The sequence below is a fragment of the Sorex araneus genome, chromosome 10, assembly GCF_027595985.1.
Source record: "Sorex araneus isolate mSorAra2 chromosome 10, mSorAra2.pri, whole genome shotgun sequence".
Taxonomy (NCBI): domain Eukaryota; kingdom Metazoa; phylum Chordata; class Mammalia; order Eulipotyphla; family Soricidae; genus Sorex; species Sorex araneus.
In genome coordinates, this window is record NC_073311.1 from 38,259,409 (window position 1) to 38,281,283 (window position 21,875).

General features: G+C 36.2%; 1 protein-coding gene and 1 non-coding gene across 2 annotated transcripts in view; both read left to right on the forward strand.

The window, feature by feature from the left end:
• The window catches only part of CFAP54 (cilia and flagella associated protein 54), a 330,907-nt gene that overhangs the window by 47,460 nt on the left and 261,572 nt on the right, over positions 1-21,875 (forward strand). The window contains exons 12-19 of the mRNA XM_055118311.1: positions 946-1,031; positions 2,808-2,942; positions 4,137-4,287; positions 10,252-10,316; positions 11,460-11,588; positions 11,969-12,092; positions 16,411-16,497; positions 16,596-16,717. Coding sequence (XP_054974286.1) covers positions 946-1,031; positions 2,808-2,942; positions 4,137-4,287; positions 10,252-10,316; positions 11,460-11,588; positions 11,969-12,092; positions 16,411-16,497; positions 16,596-16,717 — 899 coding nt within the window. The remainder of the gene's footprint in view (positions 1-945; positions 1,032-2,807; positions 2,943-4,136; positions 4,288-10,251; positions 10,317-11,459; positions 11,589-11,968; positions 12,093-16,410; positions 16,498-16,595; positions 16,718-21,875) is intronic.
• On the forward strand, positions 667-792 carry LOC129399219 (small nucleolar RNA SNORA22). Its single transcript, XR_008626994.1, has one exon. It is a non-coding gene; the product is annotated as a small nucleolar RNA SNORA22 (small nucleolar RNA).

The window sequence follows — 21,875 nt, forward strand, 5'->3', positions numbered from 1 at the left end:
GTGGGGGGGGGTGGAGGCAGAGCTTACTCCTGCCTCTGTGCTCAGGAGCCACTCCTGGGAGTGCTCAGGGGCTTATCAGTAGTGCCAGGGACCGAACCAGGGTTAGCTGCATAAAGGGTAAACACCTTACCAACCGTGTTCTTTCTGACCTCCATTGTTTTTGGTTTTTGATTTTTGGTCCACACCCACAAATGCTCTTGGGTTCATTCCTGCCATGCTCAAGGGACCAAGCAGTTCCAGGGATTGAACCCAGGCCTTCTGCATGCAAAGTGTGCTTTTCGCATATGCTCAGTCCATTGAACTGTCTCTCTGGCTATACTGTAGGAACTGTTAAAAATGTTAGTGTGCCTAATTAAAATTCTGCAGCCTCTTTTGTAAGTCAATTGACATTTTTAGATTTCATCTTAAAATCATTATATCATGTTCTTCATGTGTCACATGCAGCTCAATTGCTGTACTTAAAATGATACAGTTTTTGCATAGTGGTTTCTGAATAGATATTTTTTCTATTTTTTTCAACTGCCATATTTTATATGTTTTTTGACATAATCGTCCTCTTCAGTTCTATTTTGGATATAGCTGATGTGCAGATTCATGATAATAAGGGTTTATTTTAATTGGACTAAAGCCCATTTAGATTTTATATAGAAACATTTAAAATGTTTTTTGCACAGTGAACACTCAAATGTGCTTTGTAGTTCTCTTGGTTTAACTCTGTGCTAGTACAATGTTTCTTTACCTTTTCATTGAAAGGACTATCCTTTTAAGTATATTAACAGAGTCAGCACGTTATAAGGAGAAATAAAGAAAATATCTTGTTGCCATGATATTTACCCAGCTATCATTTGTGCTACTTTTACTTTTATAGAATTTCTCTTTCTGTACATTTTATGTATTTAAAAGTTTGTAATTTTTTTTCAATTTTTTCCTTCTTTATGAATTAAGATACTTGCGTGAAGACTTGTACATATTCAGAAGACATTTTCCATCTGGCAGCAGTGTTGTATTCCTGTGTTTGTAACAGTCCTCAGGTGACATAGTTATTTAGAATAATTTTTAGTAGTATCAGAGGAGGCTATTGTATATTTAATTTCAATACAGATAGAAAATATCAAAAGGAATTGTGTTTTCACAAAATTTTATATTGTTTGTTAGGATAAGAGATTGAATTATAGCATGATTTGTAATGTTAAGTCTCTTTTATTACTGTCATATTTTTGCATATCTCTATACTTTATTGAGAAACTCCTTGACTAACTCATAATGAAAGAAATGAAGCAGTAGTTTTAATGAAGATATAATGCTATTAATGAAATACTGTTTTTCATCCCATGAATATAAAGTATCATTATTATTTAGAGTCATTGTGCACACAAAATGACCAGTATTTAGAAATGATGATTTATGGGTTTGAAAATTTAAGTCCGCCTAGTTCAGCACTGAATTTAAAAAAGAATAGTTCCAGGTATTCCAGGGGCTTCTTTGAGGTTCCTCGGGAACTTTGGGTAATAACACACTAATTTGTTTTTAGTTGGTTTGTATACAGTGCTGAAATTTGGATGAAATTTCATTGAAAATTTGGTTTTATTGTTTTGAAGAAGTTTGAAAACCCAATTCAGAGCATTGCCTTAACTTCACAGATCACTGAAACACAGTGAGGGACTTAGGACTTTTCAGTGTAATAACATTTTGTATTTCTTCAGGGTTTCTTAGATTATGTTTGTGCTTGGGCAGGCATTATGCTTTTGAGGAAAGGAATTTAGTTTCAAATGTAATGTTCTGTTTAGTTTCTTCATGTTCATAGTTTCTTCTTGCCAGCTTCTTTCCTAATTCTCTCCCCACCAGAATGTTATTGTTTTAACATATATATTTTTGAAAGACAGAAGACCTTAAAATTTTAATTTGGATAGGACTAATTGGTATACATACTTGCCTAAGAATATTTGGGGCCTTTCTTTGCAGAGAGGCAGAAACTGCCTTCAGCATTCCTTAAGAATAAGGATTCTGGGGGCTGGAGAGATAGCACAGCGGGTAGGGCGTTTGCCTTGCACGCGGCCGACCCGGGTTCAAATCCCAGCATCCCATATGGTCCCCTGAGCACGGCCAGGGGTAATTCCTGAGTGCAGAGCCAGGAGTAACCCCTGTGCATCGCCAGGTGTGACCCAAAAAGCAAAAAAAAAAAAAGAATAAGGATTCTGGAGTTAGATTTCTTGCATGTGAATCTACCTCTTCTACTTTCTTTTCCTTTTATCTTGGAAAAGCCAGTTCATCAAATGCTCATCTGTAAAATGAGGATGAGATTACTAGTACTTCCATCATAGGGTTGTTATGAGATGAAATGTCTTGATATATGTTTTAGTTTATTTTGGCTATTATAACAAAAATGTTATAAATCAGCAAGATTCTATAGAAAACATTTACTTATCACAGTTATGGAGTCTTAGAAATCCAGATTCATGGCTCCAGTAGATTTGATATGTGGTGAGATATCTCCACCCTGATCTTAAAGGGCACTCCACCTGGAGAGTGTGAGAAACTCTGGGGTGGGGATAAGGTGTCCCTTTAATAAGACCATCCACTACTCCCCTTTCATTCATGAGGCTCATCCTCTGCCTGATTACCTCTTAAAGTTCCCTTCTCCTATTACAACCACATAGAAGTTAGGATTTCAACACAGAATTTTGAAGACATAAATGCCCAATCCATTGCAGTATATGTAATGCTCTATGTCTGTTGTCTGGTACACATGAAATGATACCTATTTCCATATCTTATTATTCATGTCACTTTACCATTTTTATTTGCAGAATATTCAGCCTGATAAAGAAATCGTTGTGGACATGATAATGTTCCTCTGGCAGAAATGCAAATTTGGAATTCAACGGCTCAATATACCAAAAAACGACTATGCAAAATTCACCCAGAAAATCAGTTCTAATAAAGTATTCTTTTTTCTTTCAGTTTTCTATTATTTCTAATTTAAGTTGAGATGTATATTTCAAATTTTTTTCACTTATCCACTCATATCACTTTATATGTGGTACATTGTGTGTGTGTGTGTGTGTGTGTGTGTGTTAGTGAGTGGGAGATTTGAGCCACATCCTATGGTGCTCAGTGGTTATTCCTGGTTCTTCACTCAGGAATTACTCCTGGCGATGTTCAGGGGACCATATGGGGTGCTGTGGGTCAAACCTGGGCCAGTTGCATGCAAGGCAAGTGTCCTACTCTCTGTACTATCTCTCCAGGCCCTTGTATGTGATACTGAGTGAGAGTTGTAAGTGTAGGTCTTGAACTTTTGTTCTAATTTAGCTTCAGGGAGTGGGGAATATTTCAGGTTTTAAAATTAGGAATAAAAAAAATTAGGAATAAATATAGCATACCTGAGTTCACACGAGTGTGGATAAATTCATTAAGACGGTTAAAACTAGAAAACACAAAGAAATAAGCAAAGACTTTCAGATTTATTTTTCTTTGTGAAAATATATAGACTATTACTATGAGCTCTCACGGAAAAGAGAAAGTTGAACAGGAGAACAGTATATGTGGGAAACCTAGGAGAAAACATTTCAATAACAATGCAATCCCCTGTGATTCTGAGATCTCCGAAGATAAACTATTTTAGGATGCCTTGCGTGATTGTATCAAGTACTCTGAAAAGTCATGATTTGGGCACATAAATATTATTTTCTTATTTTAACTTGCAAAGTGAAATGATAATTTTATGTACTAAGCTTTAGGGATTTCGGCATAAAAAGCAGGTCCAAGTGTGGGGTCTGAAACACCTTTCCCCCACTATTTTAGATGATCTAGATAACAGCTGCCTAAGGAAGATGAGAATTTTGAGAAGATAATCATCACTGATCTGTACTATTAATAATAAAACTTTTCTATGATGACTATAGATATGTAGGCAATGAAATTATATGAATTTATGGAAGCATTCTGATATATCTTATTAGCATAAAAATCTTCATATTATTTTATAATTAAGATGCACTAATATGGAGAGAGATGCCTGTAATCCTTTCATAGGATTAGAAGGTAGTGACTTCTAGGAAGTACTAAGTTTTGAGAAATGTGACTCATAATGTGTAATATGCTGTTAATTGATTTTCCTGCATGTTTCCTTTTTTTAGTGGATTTATCTTCTGTGGCAGATCAATGAAGTAATTCAATGCTACAGAATGGAAGACATTGACATCGTAATGGTGGCGGAAGTCACATTACGGATTAGTGAAATATTGGAGTTTTTAGGAAACCCCCAAAGAAGGTTTAAAAAGTCTCTAGGTAAGATATTGGATGAAAAAAATATACAGGGTTAATGGGCCTAAAATAAGTATTTAAGCTTAATTTAGGAAACAGGATAACTTTTCCTAATGGAAAATAGACATTTGAGTCTTGTGACTCATTGCAGGTTTTTTTTTTTTTTTGACCACACACCATGGTGCTCCGGGCTTACTCCTGGCTCCATGCTCAGGGATCACTCCTGGTGGGTTTGGGGGGCCATACATAGTCCTGGGAATTGAACTCAGGTCAACCGCATGCAAGGCAAGCACGCACCAGACTATCATGTCAACACTTGGACACATGTTGGATGGATCAAATTCCCTCTACCTTTTTATTTGTTTTTGAGCCATGCCTGACTGTGCTCAGAGGTGACTCGTGGCTCAGTGCTCAGAGATCACTGCTTGAGGGAATCATAAGTAGTGTCAGGGATTGATCTGGATCAGCTTTTGCAAGGCAAGTTCTTTGTGGTATTATCTCTCTACCCTCATTTTTCTACCTATTATTTCCTTTCTAAATCTCTCTTCTCTTCTCATCCCTTTCTTTTAAATTTCTTCTTCTTTCTTCATTGATTCTTTTTCTTTTCCTTTTCTTCTTCTTTTCTGTCCTCATTTTATACCCATTTCCCTTTTTTTCCCCCTGTCCCTACCATTTTCTGCTACCTTTTCTCCTTCCAGGTGCCTTCACTTGAAGGACAGCTTTCTACTAAGACCGCTTGCTATTCTTTCTGTGGTTGAAACCCTGAACTCTCAGAATTAGGTGACACATATGCAGAAAAGGAGGTGGCAGACTGGGGATACAGTGCAAGGTTAGGGTGCATGGAAGACCCATGCTTTCTCGAGCATCCCTGGGGATGGCCGTGGAGGCCTCTGAGCATTGCACGATGGCCAGGTCATCCCTGCACCGCAGTGCCTAAGCAGTGCTTAGGGTCCTGGGTCCCTACTGCCTGGGTCCCTCACAGTGAACCGTGCCCAATTGGAAGTGGCCCCTGGGTACCCTTTGTGTTGCTTTGGAAAATGAGGTGGAGATTCTATGGTAGTCACTTATATTTCTTTCTTTTTTTTTTTCTTTTTGGGTTACACCCGGCGATGCTCAGGGGTTACTCCTGGCTCTGCACTTAGAAATCACCCCTGGCGGTGCTCGGGGGACCATATGGGATGCTGGGAATCGAACCCTGGTCGGCCGCGTGCAAGGCACTGCCCTACCCGCAGTGCTATCGCTCCAGCCCCGGTAGTCGCTTATCTTTCTATATCCACTCCAGTTACCAAATATTAGGGCACTTGGGAGACTATAAAAAGTAAATTATTTTCCTAAAAATTCACTAATCTGGATCTTTGAGTTCTTGATTGTTGAGTCTGGCTTTGTCAGTGGAATTTTGGAGTCAAGGTTCTCAAACTTTTATCAGTTACTATAGCCTGAGGATGTCTTATAACTACTAGGCCTAGGCCTTATACTATTTCAACTAGCCTGGACCTTTCTAGAATTTGTTAGCTTACAAGGTGTTTTGGTATGCATCCAAATTGGAGAACTACTGATTAGAGGTCTCTGGCTATCTAAATCATTCAATGTCCTGAATTCATAGTTTTTGAAATGTCCTGTCTTAAGATGCCTTTTGAAAATTTTCATTATACAGAATTTGAAATACAGGGAGATGAAATAAATAATTCATGCATTATCTCGTACTAATAATTATCAGCACATTGCCAATATTATTTTATCTCAGAATGTAACACTTTCTTTATCTCTGGTGTGTATTCTATTTTAGTGTTATTTTATTCTTGGGTTTTGGGCCACCTTTGGTGGTACTCAGGGCTTATGCCTGGCTCTGTGTTCAGGAATCACTCCTGGCAGAACTCAGGGACTGTATATGATGTTGGGGATTGAACTTGGGTCAGCTGTGTGCAAAGCAAGCATCCTAACAACACATAGATAGTACCATCTGTAGTATCTCTCCATCCCCATGGAGTGTGTTTTAAAGCAGACACGTTATTTCACCAGCAAACACACACACACACACACATATCATTGTATAGCACTATTGTCCCGTTGTTCATCGATTTGCTCAAGCATGCACCAGTAATGTCTCCTTTGTGAGACTTGTTCTTAACTGTTTTTGGCATATTGAATATGCCACAGGTAGCTTGCCAGGCTCTGTCATGCAGGCAGGAAACTCTCGGTAGCTTGCTAAGCTCTCCGAGAGGGACGGAGGAATCAAACCTGGGTCGGCTGAGTGCAAGGCAAACGCTATATATATATGTATATTATATATATATAGCATTTATATATTATATACATATGTATATGCATATAGAGTGTGTGTCTGTTAATCTAATAATTTAAAAAAAATAAAAGCAAAGCTGAAATGTTATCATTGCCTTACAGAGTAAATGAAAAATCCCTATGTCCCTCTTTGATTTTTAAATGCTGTAAGTTTGTTTGTTTCCAATCAGTACAAAAATCTACATCTTCATTGACTGAAGAATGAATATGCTCCTGTAGGTATTCCCATCTCTGGATTAGTCTGCATCTTTGTGTCCCTTTTGATAGTTAGATCTAAAAGCTTGCATATACTCAAGTGATTGTTGGTGAAAAAGAATTCTTACCCATTTTTTTTTCTGATAAGAACATAAAGGTGGTGATATTTACTCCCCAATACATTGACTCAGGAGGAATTTAATACTTTGTTATCCACTTTTTAGTGAAGTAAGAATTTTCAGTGAGATCAGGTGTTGTTAGCCTGAACGAACCTTGGTTCATTCTGCCAGAAGTTGAGTCTGAGACAAGGAATTGAGTGAAGGGTTTTATTTAGGATTTTATCTGGAAAAGCATGGTTGAAGAAGTGAGAGAGAGAAGAAAAGGAAGCCCTGCAGAGTATAGTAAGGTCATGAGAAGCACACTATCGTTGGCTGAGGGCTAATTCCCACGAGGGACCTTTTGGCACCTGTAGCAGAGAAATGGGCCTTAGAGAACTGGCAGGTTGGGGTACTGCTAGAAAGCTTTTAAACGAGTGAGGCTGAAAAGCCAAAGTCATCTAACTTCTGTAATTCCTCCTACCTTTATTGCTTTGAGTTCTTCAATTAAGAACTGACTGGTGATATTTGATTGTGTGGTGGACATTTCATTTGATACATATTTCGTAGAAGTACTTTAATAGTTTTTGTTATTTTCTTTCAGAAAAGATGTATGCTTGTATTTGCCAGAAGCATGAAAGAACAATTACTCCCAAGACCTCTTTATACGTGTTCAAAATTTTTTGGATTACCTGTTACTGGGAGGAAAAAAGCCCCAGTATTTAATTAAAAAATAAAACAAGAGCTGGAAAAAAGCTCCCAAGACTGGAGTGTCTGGGGAGCTTTTTGTTTTTGTATTGGAAGGCCCAAGTTAAATCCCTGCTACTTCATGGTCATTGCCAGGAGAGAAGACCCTAAGCAGTGAGCTGGGAGTAGCTCTAGCTACTGGGAGTAGCTCTAGCATTTTTGGGTGTGGCCCCAAATCAAACAACAAAACATTTTGAACTATTGTTTAATTCTATTCTTTGATTGTATTTTTTTTTTACTAGTTGATTAGGGAAACTATTGTTCTAGACTGTTTAATTATAAATAGGTCAAGTGTAATTTATTGTATTTATTTTTTTTTCTTAAATAATTTATATTGGAACACAATTCACTTATAAATATGACAAGTTCTACATTTATATATTGAGGGGTTGTTATCACTTAGATATTTAAATACGTATTACTTTTCCAGTTATTTACATCACCTTATTGGCATACAAAGCAAAAAGTACAGTAATTTTTGCATAATAATAATGTTATTTTGCTTAAAGGCATTTGTAGGTTTTTATTAAGTAATAAATACATTGTTTAGTTTGAATTCTGAATAAATAGAAAAATAGGAAGCTAACATTGTCATATGAATAAACTTAGTCTAAATTCTTTTTTTTTTTTATTAATTTTATTGAATCACCATGTGGAGGGTTACATAGTTCTCAGGATTATGTCGGTTATACAATTCTCAAACCCCCTTCCCTTCACCAGTGCCCATCTTCCATCACCAACCCCCCCAGTATACCTGCCGCCCCCTCCCACCTCCCCAGTCCCCACCCTTGTACATGATAAGTTTCACTTCGTTTATGCCTTATCTCGATTACATTCCATGTTTCAACACACAACTCACTACCGTTGTTGGGGTTTCCCCCAAAAAAGGAAAGCAGTCCTATTGCCAAGGAGGCATTTGATAGTTCTCCACTGCTAAGAATATAGAGATATTAAGTCCCCCTGTTTGTTACATAACTTTTCTTTTTCCCCCTTGCCCCGCACCACCGAGTTCACGCCTGTTTAGTAATCGCCACGCTGCCTGACAAGGGAAAAAAAAACCGAAAAGGATGGTTATTTCCCGTCATCGGCAGGCGTGGGGCTCTGGCTTAGTTGATAGACTAGTAGAGTGTCTGCAAGCAGTTTCTGGAACCGAAGGTCTTGCGCTGGTATCGGCTCCGGCTCGAGATTCCACCAGCATCCCACTGTTCCATGTACATAATATTTCCCCTTATATCCCATTCCCACGCCACCAGGTCTGTTTGCTTAATGGACATCACACTATGTTTGACACCACGCCGCGTTTCTTTCCGAGAAAGAAGGATATTTCTTCTCAGCCGGTGTGGGGATATAGCTTAGTTCAGTCTAGAGAGATGGCTACCACTTTGATTGCCTTCAATATTTCAGCAACAGACTTACTATTCTTGTTAGGATCTCCCACAAAAGTCCGACCCATTAAAAAGGGACATATTACATATTGCTGATGCTAAGATGACATTTTGGGTTTTGGGTTTCTGTATAAAGTCCAGGGAAAGTACAACCAGAAATAACATCACTACAAACTTTTACCCTTTTATGGTGCTCATAAGATGGAGAAGCCTAGAGAGAGGCTCGGCGTCTCCATTTTGCGCTCAGGAAAACCGCGGATCCTGCGCTGTGCTCAGGAGGGAGGAGTTGAGAGAGAGAGAGAGGTTAAAAGAATTGGGGGATGCCCGGTTCCCACTGTTTCAGCGCACCGTGGGGTCTCTGGTCCCATGCCGGAATTAGTTCAGTGGGCTGCTTGGAGTCCAAGGGCGCTTCCTTGGGCTCTTCCATCATGCTCGCTCCACAGCAGGGTTCAAAGGGCAAACTTAGTCTAAATTCTTTAGACTCACCTTATCTGATATTTGTTCAAATTCATTAGGCTTCTACACTGTTATTTTATGACTTTTTTTGTAGATTTATATTATATATATGTATATATGATATACATATATCTATATGTAGGCGTATAGGTATATCTATATTATATATAAATATATGTGTTATATATATAGTATATCACTGTATCACTGTCATCTCGTTGTTCATCGATTTACTCAAGCGGGCACCAGTAATGTCTCTATTCCTCCCGCCCTGAGATTTTAGCAGCCTCTCCTTACTCGTCTTTCCCAACGATTGGAGGCTCTTTCAAGGTCAGGGGAAGGAGACCTATTGTTACTGTTTTTGGCATATCGAATATACTAAGGGTAGCTTGCCAGGCTCTGCCCATATATTGTATATAATATACATATATCTATATATAGAGAGAGGGAGACAGAATACAGTATCTTTTTCCATAATATTTTCTTGTTGCAATAAAGGTATCATAAATTATTGATTTGACTTGTTGCATTGCAAAATGACTTTAAATTAAGGTAAAATTTAACTAGTGGAAGGAACAATTTATTATAAGTGTTGAATTCTTGTAGTCAGTTTATTATAAGTGTTGAATTCTTTTTAATTTAATGCCTAATTTAAGAAGATAACCAATTAAGCACAACTTTTTGATTCATGATGATTTCCATTTTTTCTTTTTTTCCCCATCCTTCCTTCTTTTCCTTCCTCCTACTATTTCTTCTCTTCTTCCTCCTTTGTTTCCTTTCTCCCTTCTCTTTCTCATGCATATCTCCAGAGAAAAGAATAGAGGAGTTCCTTGGGACTCCAAAAGGGAGTCCAGAAATTCTTCCAATATTAAAGGTATTATTAATAATTTAGAAAATGTAATTAAGACAATTCTAATTTTCAAATAATATTAAAATTTAATGTTATTAAATTTACTTAATAATAATATGTGTAATAGTTAACTATAGAAATGACTTTGAGTCTATAGCTGTACCACTCTGAACATGCCGAATCTTGTCTGATCTCAAAAGCTAAGCCAAGTGAGACCTGGTCAGTACTTGAACAGGAGAATTAGTTTTGAGTATTTAAATTTGGAGAATTTATTACTTTACAAGAATTAAAGCCATTTTTCTATGAAAAATAAGCTTTAAATATAGGGCATAAGATAAAAAAAATATAATGGGGTTCCTATAGACTTGGACTCTGGGATAATAAAAGAAAATATTATAATGAATTTCATTTCCCCATCTGTTAGCTTAAGAAACAAAACATTGCTTGTTTATTTATTTTCAATAAAAGTTGAAACTTAGATTTTCCATTCATGTTGCTTTTTCCAGTCTAGGAATAACACCCGGCCTGAATTTATAGTGGTTATAAGTTCCAGGCACTTTAGTACCTTTATGACATATATGCATTTCTAGGTAGTCGAGAGGATTAATTTAACAATTACATAGCGTCCACTGTGTGTTGTTCTATTGCTGACTTCATGTTGATGTGATCACAATGATCATTTTCACTTCTACCTCAAATTTGCTCAGAGTTACAAAATAAGGAAGTGGATTTGAACTTAGTGGGGTGACTTCAAAGTTCTGACATCTGATCACTTTTCTATGTTACCTCTAGATTTAAAAAATATTAAAAGATATAATTGTGTAATAAATGCAAATCCATAAAATTGTTTTTAAAAAGTTAGCCACACATTTATGTAGAAATTTTAATTCTGTAACAAAGTTATATACATGTTTGTAAAATGTTTAAAATTATAAATGAACATTACATACTTGTTTGTTGAAATGTTTATTTAAAAATTAGTGAAATGTATTTTTTCACATTTATTAGTAGTATCACATTAAATAAAATCAAAGAAATGGGTCATTTTGGTATTGAATTAGATTGCTTAAATTTGTTATTTGATATTAAATTATGTTAAAAGAAGTTTGGAATATTGCATATAATTTCCTCTTTTTGTTTTCTTTTTTGTTTATAAAATTACTTCAGAAAAAACCCATAGAACAATTATTTTTGGCTTATACACTTCTTGACAAAGCAATTAATGGAATAAATTTACATTGCATGTTAACTAACTTGTCCGATGGATCGTCAGCGATTGACCACTGCTATACCAAGGTAAGAATGGGAAAATCTAACATTAGGTCAAAATTTAATTTCACTAGCAAGCAAACTAGCCTTGCAAATTGGTATGCAAAACATGAAATATGATTACTTTGCTCTCATAAGTCAGTAATATATTCCCCTCTTCTAGGATGAAATCAAGAAGAGTGAGGATCTTTGAATTTATTATGGAAGAGACCATTGATTAATTAAAAAATTATATTTATTAGTATGTAAGACATTGTAAAGTGTTGATATGTGAGCAGAATTTAATGGTTAAGTGTAAATGATTACTTGAATAATAATAATAATAATAGTATAGTTACATTTAGTATGTTTTGATAACTGTATTAAAAATTTTTAATTTCTTTCTTTTTACTTTACTTCTACCGAAGTACCCCCATGCTGATGGAGACATTCACAAACCAGTTACAACAAATACTTTCATTATGGATTTGCATGTTGAACTAATTCGAGCTCAGCATCGAATAGCCACTTTGCTCCTTGATAAATTGAATGGTAATATTTCTGAAAGTTTGTTCGGAATCAGTTTAAAACAAGTTCAAAAACATATATAAATATAAAACATATATTAATAAATTTATATCGCTGTCACTGTATTACTGTCATCCTATTATTCATCGATTTACTCGAGTGGGCGCCAGTAACGTCTCCACTCGTCCCAGCCCTGAGATTTTAGCAGCCTCTCCTTACTCATCTTTCCCAGCGATTTGGAAACTTCTTTCAGGATCAGGGGAATAAGACCTATTATTGTTACTATATTTGGCATATCGACTATGCCACAGAGAGCTTGCCAGTCTCTGCCAATAAATTTATAATTTAATAAATAATATTTTAATAAATAACATATATAATTATAATTATATTTAATATACAATACATTGGGCTGGAGTGATAGCACAGTGGTTGGACATTCGCTTTCATGCGGCTGACCCATATTCAATTCCTCCGCCCCTCTCGGAGAGCCTGGCAAGCTACGGAGAGTATCCCGCTCGCACAGCAGAGCCTGGCAAGCTACCTGTGGTGTATTGGATATGCCAAAATCAGTAACAATAAGTCTCACAATGAGAGACGTTACTGGTGCCCGCTTGAACAAATCAATGAGCAATGGGATGACAGTGACATATAGTACATTAGACATAATTATATAATCATATATACTATATTTATATAATATATAATATAATATTAATGGGCTGGAGCGATATCACAGCGGTTGGGTGTTCACCTTTCACGCGGCCGACCTGAGTTCGATTCCTCTGCCCCTCTCGGAGAGCCCAGCAAGCTACCGAAAGAATCGAGCCTGCGCGGCAGAACCTGGCAAGCTACTGTGCGTATTGGATTTGCAAAAACAGTAACAATAAATCTTTCAATGAGAGATGTTACTGGTGCCCGCTTGAACAAATCGATGAGCAACGGGATGACAGTGACAATGATAATGTTATTTAAAAACTGTATGATATAATTATATATAATCATACATGATATAATTTAATATATAATATGTAATTATGATTATATAAGCATATATAAATTATATTCTTGTTTCCCAGATAGATTTTATTTTCTTATTTAGTTAATTAATATAAAGATTATTTAATTATTTCTTCATACTTTCTACAGAAACTCAGCATACTTCTAAGAAAAATTTAATTATGTTTGAGTTACAGTAAATTAATTTTATTTTGTTAATTCAATCAAGCAAACATTTTTTAGAGCATTATATAAGATACAGGAACCATACTTAATTTACTACAAACATGGTACAGTCTTTAATTTTAAATTTCTTGGTAAGTCAGTCAGATTTCATTATCAAGGGGAACAAAATCAATATAAATGGACTCAATATTATCAGGCAAATTTAAGAGAAATACTTATATTACACAGAAAGTCGGGAAGAGCTTTAAAGAAATGATGATAGCTGAGTTACAAATCTGGCAAGTGTTATATTTATGAAGATGTAAAATTGGGAACAATTGTTTTGTGAAGTGAAGACATTACTATGAATGATTGTATTGTAAAGTTTAAAATCTGCTAGAATTCTCTTGTGGGTAGAGTAAAGAGTACACATGGGAGAATGACTGGCAGATAGACCTAGACAGGTAGATCACTTATGTCTTGAAAGGAGCACATATCTTATCCTGAAAACTACAGAAAACCTTAGAAAGGCATCTCTTGACAGCAGCACCTGAGTACAGATGAGTGAACTTATTTTTTTCCTTAATTGCTAGGTAAAGAGACAAAAACATAAACAAATAGTTTGTCAGTAGTAATCATGAATGACGAATTTACTTGACTTTCAAAATAAAATTTAACATAGGTTTAAAAAAGGCTTCTATGTAAGGTTTAATTTTGATAGTCAAGTTACTTATGGCTTACTGCTATGATTATATAACAGTAATGTCTAATGATATTTTATATTGTAAAACTATCATTTTTTTATTTAAAAATCACTGATCACTATAAAATGAAACTGTTTGGAACTTATATGCTCTTTTATGTCTATCTAAATTGTATTCAAGGGCTGGAGTGATATACTGTGGGTAGGGTACTTACCTTGCATGCAGTCAACCAGGGTTCTATCTCCAGTATCCTACTTTCCCAAATCATAGCAACAATTACTCAACACTGTTTCTATGAGTTGAGCATTATATGTATATTTTAGATTTTACAAATAACTGACACTCAGTATTTACCGTTCTCTATCTAACTTATTCAGTTTAGCATAATGTCTTTCCCGCCATCCTTTTATATTTTAAACATTGACAATGTTTAAAAACCTGGTCCTCAAAAAATCAGCTGCATATGGTACGAAATAAATAATAAAATAATAAACTGAGTCAGATATATTATTTAATACAAAATAATATATCTGAGTCCTTGCATGTAGACTAAGATAATGTTAATGCTTTTCTAGCAAGATGAGAAAATAACCATGAACCAACATTGGGATAATAACCATGAACATTTTTAGTTTCAAGAGATATTTCAAAATGTGAATGACTCTTAAAAACTAAGAAGTGAAGCAAAGAAATTTTTATTGAACAAAATTTACTAAGAGAGAAGTGATGGGAGAGAAAAGAGGCCTACATATTCAAGAGAGAATATAGTCTTCTCCAGAGTAGGAAAAGGCAGAGGCATTCAAGAGAGGACAGGGGCTTGGGAGTGCAAGCTGTGAATGACTTTCCTCTGTCAGATTTTCTTTAAGAAAACTAGCCATCACTCTTAACTAGTAGCTATGTTTTCTTCTTTGGTGGATAAAAGGGTGCTTTTTTACTAATAGATTAATTAGAGCATTTAAATGTCATCCATAAATAATCGAAGATGAAATTACCCTTTGACTTCTTATCTAGAACCCACTTAAGTCTGTTGAATGTAGACTTGGACCCAAATTTAAGTGAAGCTAGTTATTATTATTTTACAGTGTCTTAATATTTTTGGCTTTATTAACTTCCAACATACCACAGATGATATGTTCTTTCAACCTTGTACACTTATGCCAAATTCCTCATCCTTACATACTGCTTTTGTTATTCTTACTTCAGGACTTTACAATCAATGGTTGCCTGTAGAGACAGGGATATAAAATTACTTATCTCTCATGTATATTGAATATTTTCTTGTCCTCAAGTATCCCTTCTAATACTCTAGGTACTCAGTATGAATTCTCTTTTCTATGTGTGTTGCTAGCCCCATGTGGAATCCATTCACCTGACTCTTTGTCTTTAAAGGAATCTTACATCTTTTTATTGTGTTGAGTTACAGTGAGATTCACAGTTACAAAGTTGTTCATGATCTCATGATTGGGCTTCCTTCAGTCACATAATCCTCCAACACCTGTTCCTTTACCAATTTACACTTCCCACCAGAAGCCTTTCATCTTTTAAGGATGTCTGTAGAATCATTTCACCATCATTTACTATCCTATAGTGTCTTCTATGTATTAACACACATAGTTAACCCCCACGAAAGGAGTTTATTGTAAGGTTACTATGATATATTTGTTAGGGATGCCTGTAGATATCATTTCACTTATCAGTTACTACCCTATAGTGACATGTATCAGTACACATAGTTAGCCTCCCCCACATACCTTACCCTTTGGGCCCCCACCTCACTCTGCAGAGGAGTTTATTAAAGATTTCTATGGTACATCCTTTGATGGACAGAGACAAATATTGTTAGGACTCATGATCAGGCCTGGAAAACCAGAAGCCAGCGCAGCATTTACCATTTCCCAGACCCAGCATAGCTTTATCCTTTCTCCCCATTTATATTCCTCCATTCCCAGGACCATAAAGGTCCTTGGTCATCTGTTTCACTTGTACTCTAGTACTTTTCTCTTTGTTCATAATTAACTGGTAATAATTTGTGTGTTAGCTGCAAATCTTGAGAGAGACTCCAATTTTATCAATCACAAGCAGAGGAAAATGGAGACCTTCATGTGGTGCCCAGAGCTCTGCAGTAACTATGGATAAAGCATTTTTTATAAAAAGGGCAGAATTTTGACAGTTGTTAGTATCTAGACCTGTTAGCTATTCTTTATGAAGACGGAAACTGAACAAAAATCTTTCATTTTATGTTCTAACCTTAATTATTTTAAGATTATATAGAAAATAATTTTTTATGCTTTAAAAAGTCTTATATTCCAGATATAAATACAGTAGAAGGGTATATTTGGTGATACAGCCACTTAAATAGTTGTTTGAATTTTTATTTAATACTGAAAAATAAAATTTTATAGTTGCTCTTTAATGTTATGAAATACCTCCTTTCTTGGACATAAATGTAATTGTAATGACAATTTCCTTGTCAGTTTTACAGATTCCGGAAGTTAGCGAAAAGATACCTACCAGAGCTCCAGAGAAGCCAAAACAGTCCAAAAACCCTGATTGTTTTACAGGTAACTAAAACGGGGACGATCTGTATTTCTAAAACTTGTAAGGATAATTTTTAATTGCCGTTTCGGTAAAATATTTTATTTCTTTTAATTTTTTTCAGAATTAACTGTAATGAATAAAATAAGGAAGAATAAGATATCCAAAGCAATTTTCTTGATTCAGAAAGCTCTTTTAATATTTGAGAAAGATACAACCTGCATATTTTCACAAGAATTTTTAATGGTAATAATGTTTTATTTCTCATTTAGTTTTGACATTTGCTTTTTGAAGTGAATTACTTGATATCACTACAAAAAGTGCAAAAAGCCTGTTTTCCTTAACAATATGTTATGGAATTTCAGATTAATTACATCTGGTCTTCTTAGAAGACTAGTTCTGAGCAGGGTGATATAGTTGATATCACTAGTTCTGAAGTCTCCTGATATGAGAGTGACCCACTGTATTCTCATTCGTTAGCAGTGAAGTACATTGGAGAGCCAAATAAAATATGGAGAATTTGAAGAGGAAAATTCTAGAACTTAAGTGGTTATTTCAATGTCATATATCAGTTTTTATGGAATTGGCACAGATAATCTTTTAGTTAAGAAACCTTCTTGCAGTTATGACTAATTTATTGATTTTATTTGTTGTCTCATTTTACCTTCAAAATTGTTCGGTCTTGCACATTTGTTGTATGTTGCTTATAGAGTTTAAATTACTGAGGGAAGTCATATTTCAAGTTACAGGATCTTTTAATATTTTGCCCTCATGTGTTAGCCATAAAAGTTTGAGTGTTTTGGCTCAGTGAACGACATATTGCAAGTTACTACTTGGCTGTTATGATAAAGAGAACAGTATTTGTATGTTAGTGGAAGGATACATAGTAAAGGAGCATTCAAGAGAGGAAGACCTAGTGTATTCATGTGCTGGACATAGAGAGTCAGAAATAAAAGAGTATTTAAACATATGAGAAGAGCTGAGCAGGCAAAGAAGAATTCTGTAGAAGAGGGAAGAGAATGAGATTGAAAGCACAGAGAAAGGGATCCATGTTTATTAGAGAGTGTGGGCTGCAGGGCAATCTTGTGATAAAGAAGGGAAGGGAAAGCAGGTATACGTATGTTTAAAAATAAGCTTTTGGTATGACTGAGAGAATTGAGTTGATGCATTCTTGAATCAACCCTTTGATAAAAGTAGGGAACAGAGATTGCTACCAACAGTGGAGAATTAGCAGAATGAAAACAGTGGAGAGAGGAGAGGAATAAAAGAGGGAACTACAAACCAGCTAGGGTTAGGGCTAGGGATCTGGAGGGTTTGGGTAGAAAGTATTGTAGTTTTCCAACATAAAGTGGAAAGTGAAGCATTTTGTGTTGGTTATTTTGGGGCTAGTTGGTAGGATTGTGCCTATTCTAGGTTCAAGTTAATTTGAAATATGAGAATAGCCTTGACAAGATTTTCTGTTAGATTCCCGGAGGTTATGGGTGTTACTTTATTATTATTATTATTTTTAAAGAAAATGAATGTACAGTGTATAGAGATCATTAAGCTTTGGAAATTTGCTACTTCTGGGCCTCACTAGATATCAGATCCACTAGGAGTTGGGGTTAGGATTAGAATCGGGGCTAGGGTTAGGGATGTGGAAGTTTAGGCGGAGAGTACTGCAGATTTCTCATATGGTACACATTCCCCTGATAGGTATTTGTCTTCTTGTCACTCAGATGGGAACATCTCGGAGATGTAGGAAGTCTGAAGTGTGAATGTTCTTCCTGCTCTTTATTTCTGATATGAAACAATTTTTATTTCAGAAAGATTGTTAATATATTATTTTCTCAGGATAGATTTGTGAGGTATGTTTAGAGGTGGGACATATAGTATAGTTAAGGAGCTGCCTGGCATGCAGAGCACTGCCAAGAGTGAACCCAGAGTGCAGAGCCAGGAATAAACTCTGCAGGTGGAGTCCACAAATGAAAAAATCAAACCCAACCCCAAACAAATCAGCAGCAACAAACCACCACCACCACCACCACCAACAACAACAAAACAAAGAAAATCATAATAGAGATACGACTTGATTTACCATTGGTTTATAATATTTTGGAATTTTAGGGGTAGAGTGTCACAGCCCCAGAGGTATATAATACTCACTATGTCCGGTCCCCAAATTCCAGTACTGTCCCACCATCAGAATGACCCTTTACCTCTTTACCCCTGGTAATCAGCATTATTTTCATCAAGTGTATGACTTTTTTTGGTAGAGGATTTACTTTTAATGAGTATCCATCCATAAGGATTTTCACCAACAGGAATATGTTGAATATTTATTGAGAAATCCTGAAATTTTTTATAACCAGCCCAGCTCCTCAGTGCAATTTTTTTAAAAAAATTTAAGTGTTAAGGTTTAATGATCAGTATTCAGGGAATGCTCATAAACAATGATGTGATGGTTTACATAATTGCCAAAGTTTCTTTTCTTAAAGAAGACAAATAAATTTTTTTCCCTGGGCAATCATCTTTAGTAGGCTACATTATAAAATATTTTACATTATCATGATCTTGTAATAAAATTATTCCCAAATCAGTCATTGATATGTCACCTGATGCTACAAAGAGGTTTAAAAAGCCTACTTAAAAAACACAAGCCTCTTAAATAATTTATACTGTTTCAGTTTTTAAGGGTTTCCTGACCTTGTGGGTTTTGATAATCTCATTAAGTATTTGTTTTATTTAAATCAATTAAATTGTCACAGATGAGGAATAAACCTTTGATAATGACTTGTTAGCTTTCCAAATAAGACAGCTAGTTTTTTTTTTCTTTTGGGTGATTATTTGGATTTGTTTTCCCCATTGCCTGACATGGTTATTTGACTTGTGGAAGTGCATATTGACTTTTTACACAATATATTATAGATTTACTTAAGTGGCTTGCAACTAAATACAATCTGAGATGACTGTGATCTGTCTTTGATTAAGTAGAGCAATTGTCATGGGCCCTAGGAGTACTGCTCTTAGGGCAGTACTTTAAAAAAAAAAAAAACAACTGGATGGTGACTTTGGGCTCCAGAGGCATCTCTAATGGCATACTGTTCTGTGTTGCTCTCTTTTGAGAGATTTATTTGGGAGTCTCTGGATCATGGCTGTTAATGAGCTATATGGTGCCAGAGGCAGTTCCTGAGTTTGACTGCCAGGCTACTGGAAACACAGGGAGATGGGGGAAGGTCGCCCATTCTGAGCTTCATGCAAGCCTGGAGATTTCAGTCCCAAGTCCCACATGTCTGGGTCTTTCAGCAATTTCACTTATGGATGAGGCTCCTATGAGCCTGTGGAGATCAGCTGGGAGTTCTGGAGGTTTTCAACTGCCAGGACTCTTTTCGGGTGGGGAAAGGAACTCACCTGCCCCCCTCTGGGTTGCCCCTGGTGAGACAGCTTGGCATGGGGTCCAGAGGCATCTCTATGGTGTATCCAGTCCAGTACTTCTGAACCATCCTCTGAACATTTTAACATTTTTGCAGATGTGATTTCTCACTTAGAAGAGGCAGGGTACCTATACACAAGAGGTAGGGCAGGATTGTTTAGTGCTGTTTTCTGTCCACCATTAACTTCTCCTGGACATCACCTTTGGAGAAATTTTTTCCTCATTAGATGTGACCCTCTAGGTTTTTCCAGGGACTGTCTTCTTTTCTAGCCAAAAGAAGGACAGTTATGCCAGGCAGGCCAATTAGTTATCTGAATCTTGGTCAGAGGGACAAAATGACTAAAACTCATTAACATCTGTTCATTCCAGTACCTATCTTCATTAGATCAGAATAATTGTACTGTGTAGAGCTTTTTATCTCTTTGATCTGTTTTGTGCCAAGCCTGTCTTTCGTGCTGCCTCTCTTCAAACAATACTATCAAATGCACCTAATTTCTCATCATGAATACTATTTGTTGGAACCCAAATTAATTAATAATTGAGATGATGTTAGCAGTTTCCAAATGAGTAATTGTGATTCAACTCTATGTACTTGGGGTTAGCAGACTAAATTAAAAATCAAAACTTTATTTAAACACGGGGGTTTAGAAAGTTGTTCATAACACAGTTGTTTCAGGAATTTGTTGTTCCGACACCAATCCCACCACTATTGTGAAATTTGTTTTACCATTGACCCTAGTTTCCCACTCATACCCCAAGCCTGCCCCCTTAGCAGGCACAAAGCAATCTGTTTTCTATTGACTGTGACAACAGAATGGCAAATGGAATTATCTAAAAATAGTTCAGTGAGAGAAAATTTGTGAAAATTGTTTTATCTCATAGTGGGTTTATTAAAGTCATTGATGATTTACTGAGCTGTTTGTTGCTAGTTAAGACTTCTGTATTTTTTTTTTGCGTTTATTGAGCTTAGTTGGCTTCTTTACTACTTTCCCATCTAAAGCTCTAGCAGTTACACCCACTTACCACAGTTTCTGCCATGTAAAAAAAAAAAGGGTCCAGATTCATGACTAATCTTGGAAGAAATACCAAACCAAGCCATGCAGCTTATGAGTACACCAGCCTGAAAACTCTGGGGCCCTCCTGGAGAGGAGGGCAGGCCAAGAATTGTCCCAGTTCTGTATATTCTGTAGCTCTTGGAGTCACACTTCCAAATTCGACAATACTTACCACCCAGTAGGAGCACAGCAGAGTAAATATTTTAAAAAATGTTAATGACAACTTAATTCTATGGGTCTATTTTAGAACTATTGGAGGAATATAAGCCACATAGGAAGGAGCATAGAACACAGGAAGTTCTAATAACTCCTGACTTTTAATATTTCTTAAATTTAATCTTGGCACTTTCTAAATATCACTGTGCTGACTATGGGTAGCAATAACTAGATTTCTGAGTATAATTACTTTTTCTGTTTTATCACATTTAGTGAAATCATTTTTATACAGGTTTTAGGAAAGAATATATGTGAATGAATAGTTTTTATTGGAAACTGATTTAATACATCTCCTTCCCTTCCGTCTTCCTCCCCTCTTCCTCCGTTCCCTTCCTGCTGTGATGACCAGGAGCTCTACTCATGCTTTGTTGTCTTGCACACAGACTTGGTGGTGATGCTCACCAGGGGTTGCACACTCAGCTGTGGGACTTCCACACATTCTGGTTGTAGGGTTTGTTCGGTTAGGGATTGTTGTGTGCTCAGATGTGTTTGCTGGGGACAGAACTCTTGGCTTAAGTGCTTGCACATCTTCAGTTGCATTGCTTGCAGGGGCTTGCATACTTTAGTTGTGTTGCTGGAATGTACTTAGAAGGATGCTGGAGATCTCACATTCTGGTAAGGTGTTGCAGGTGCCAGATAGCAGAGCACAGGGACTGCTCAGTGTACATCTGTGGTACCAGGAATGACCCCACATCTGCATGGTGGTACTACTGCTGCTGAG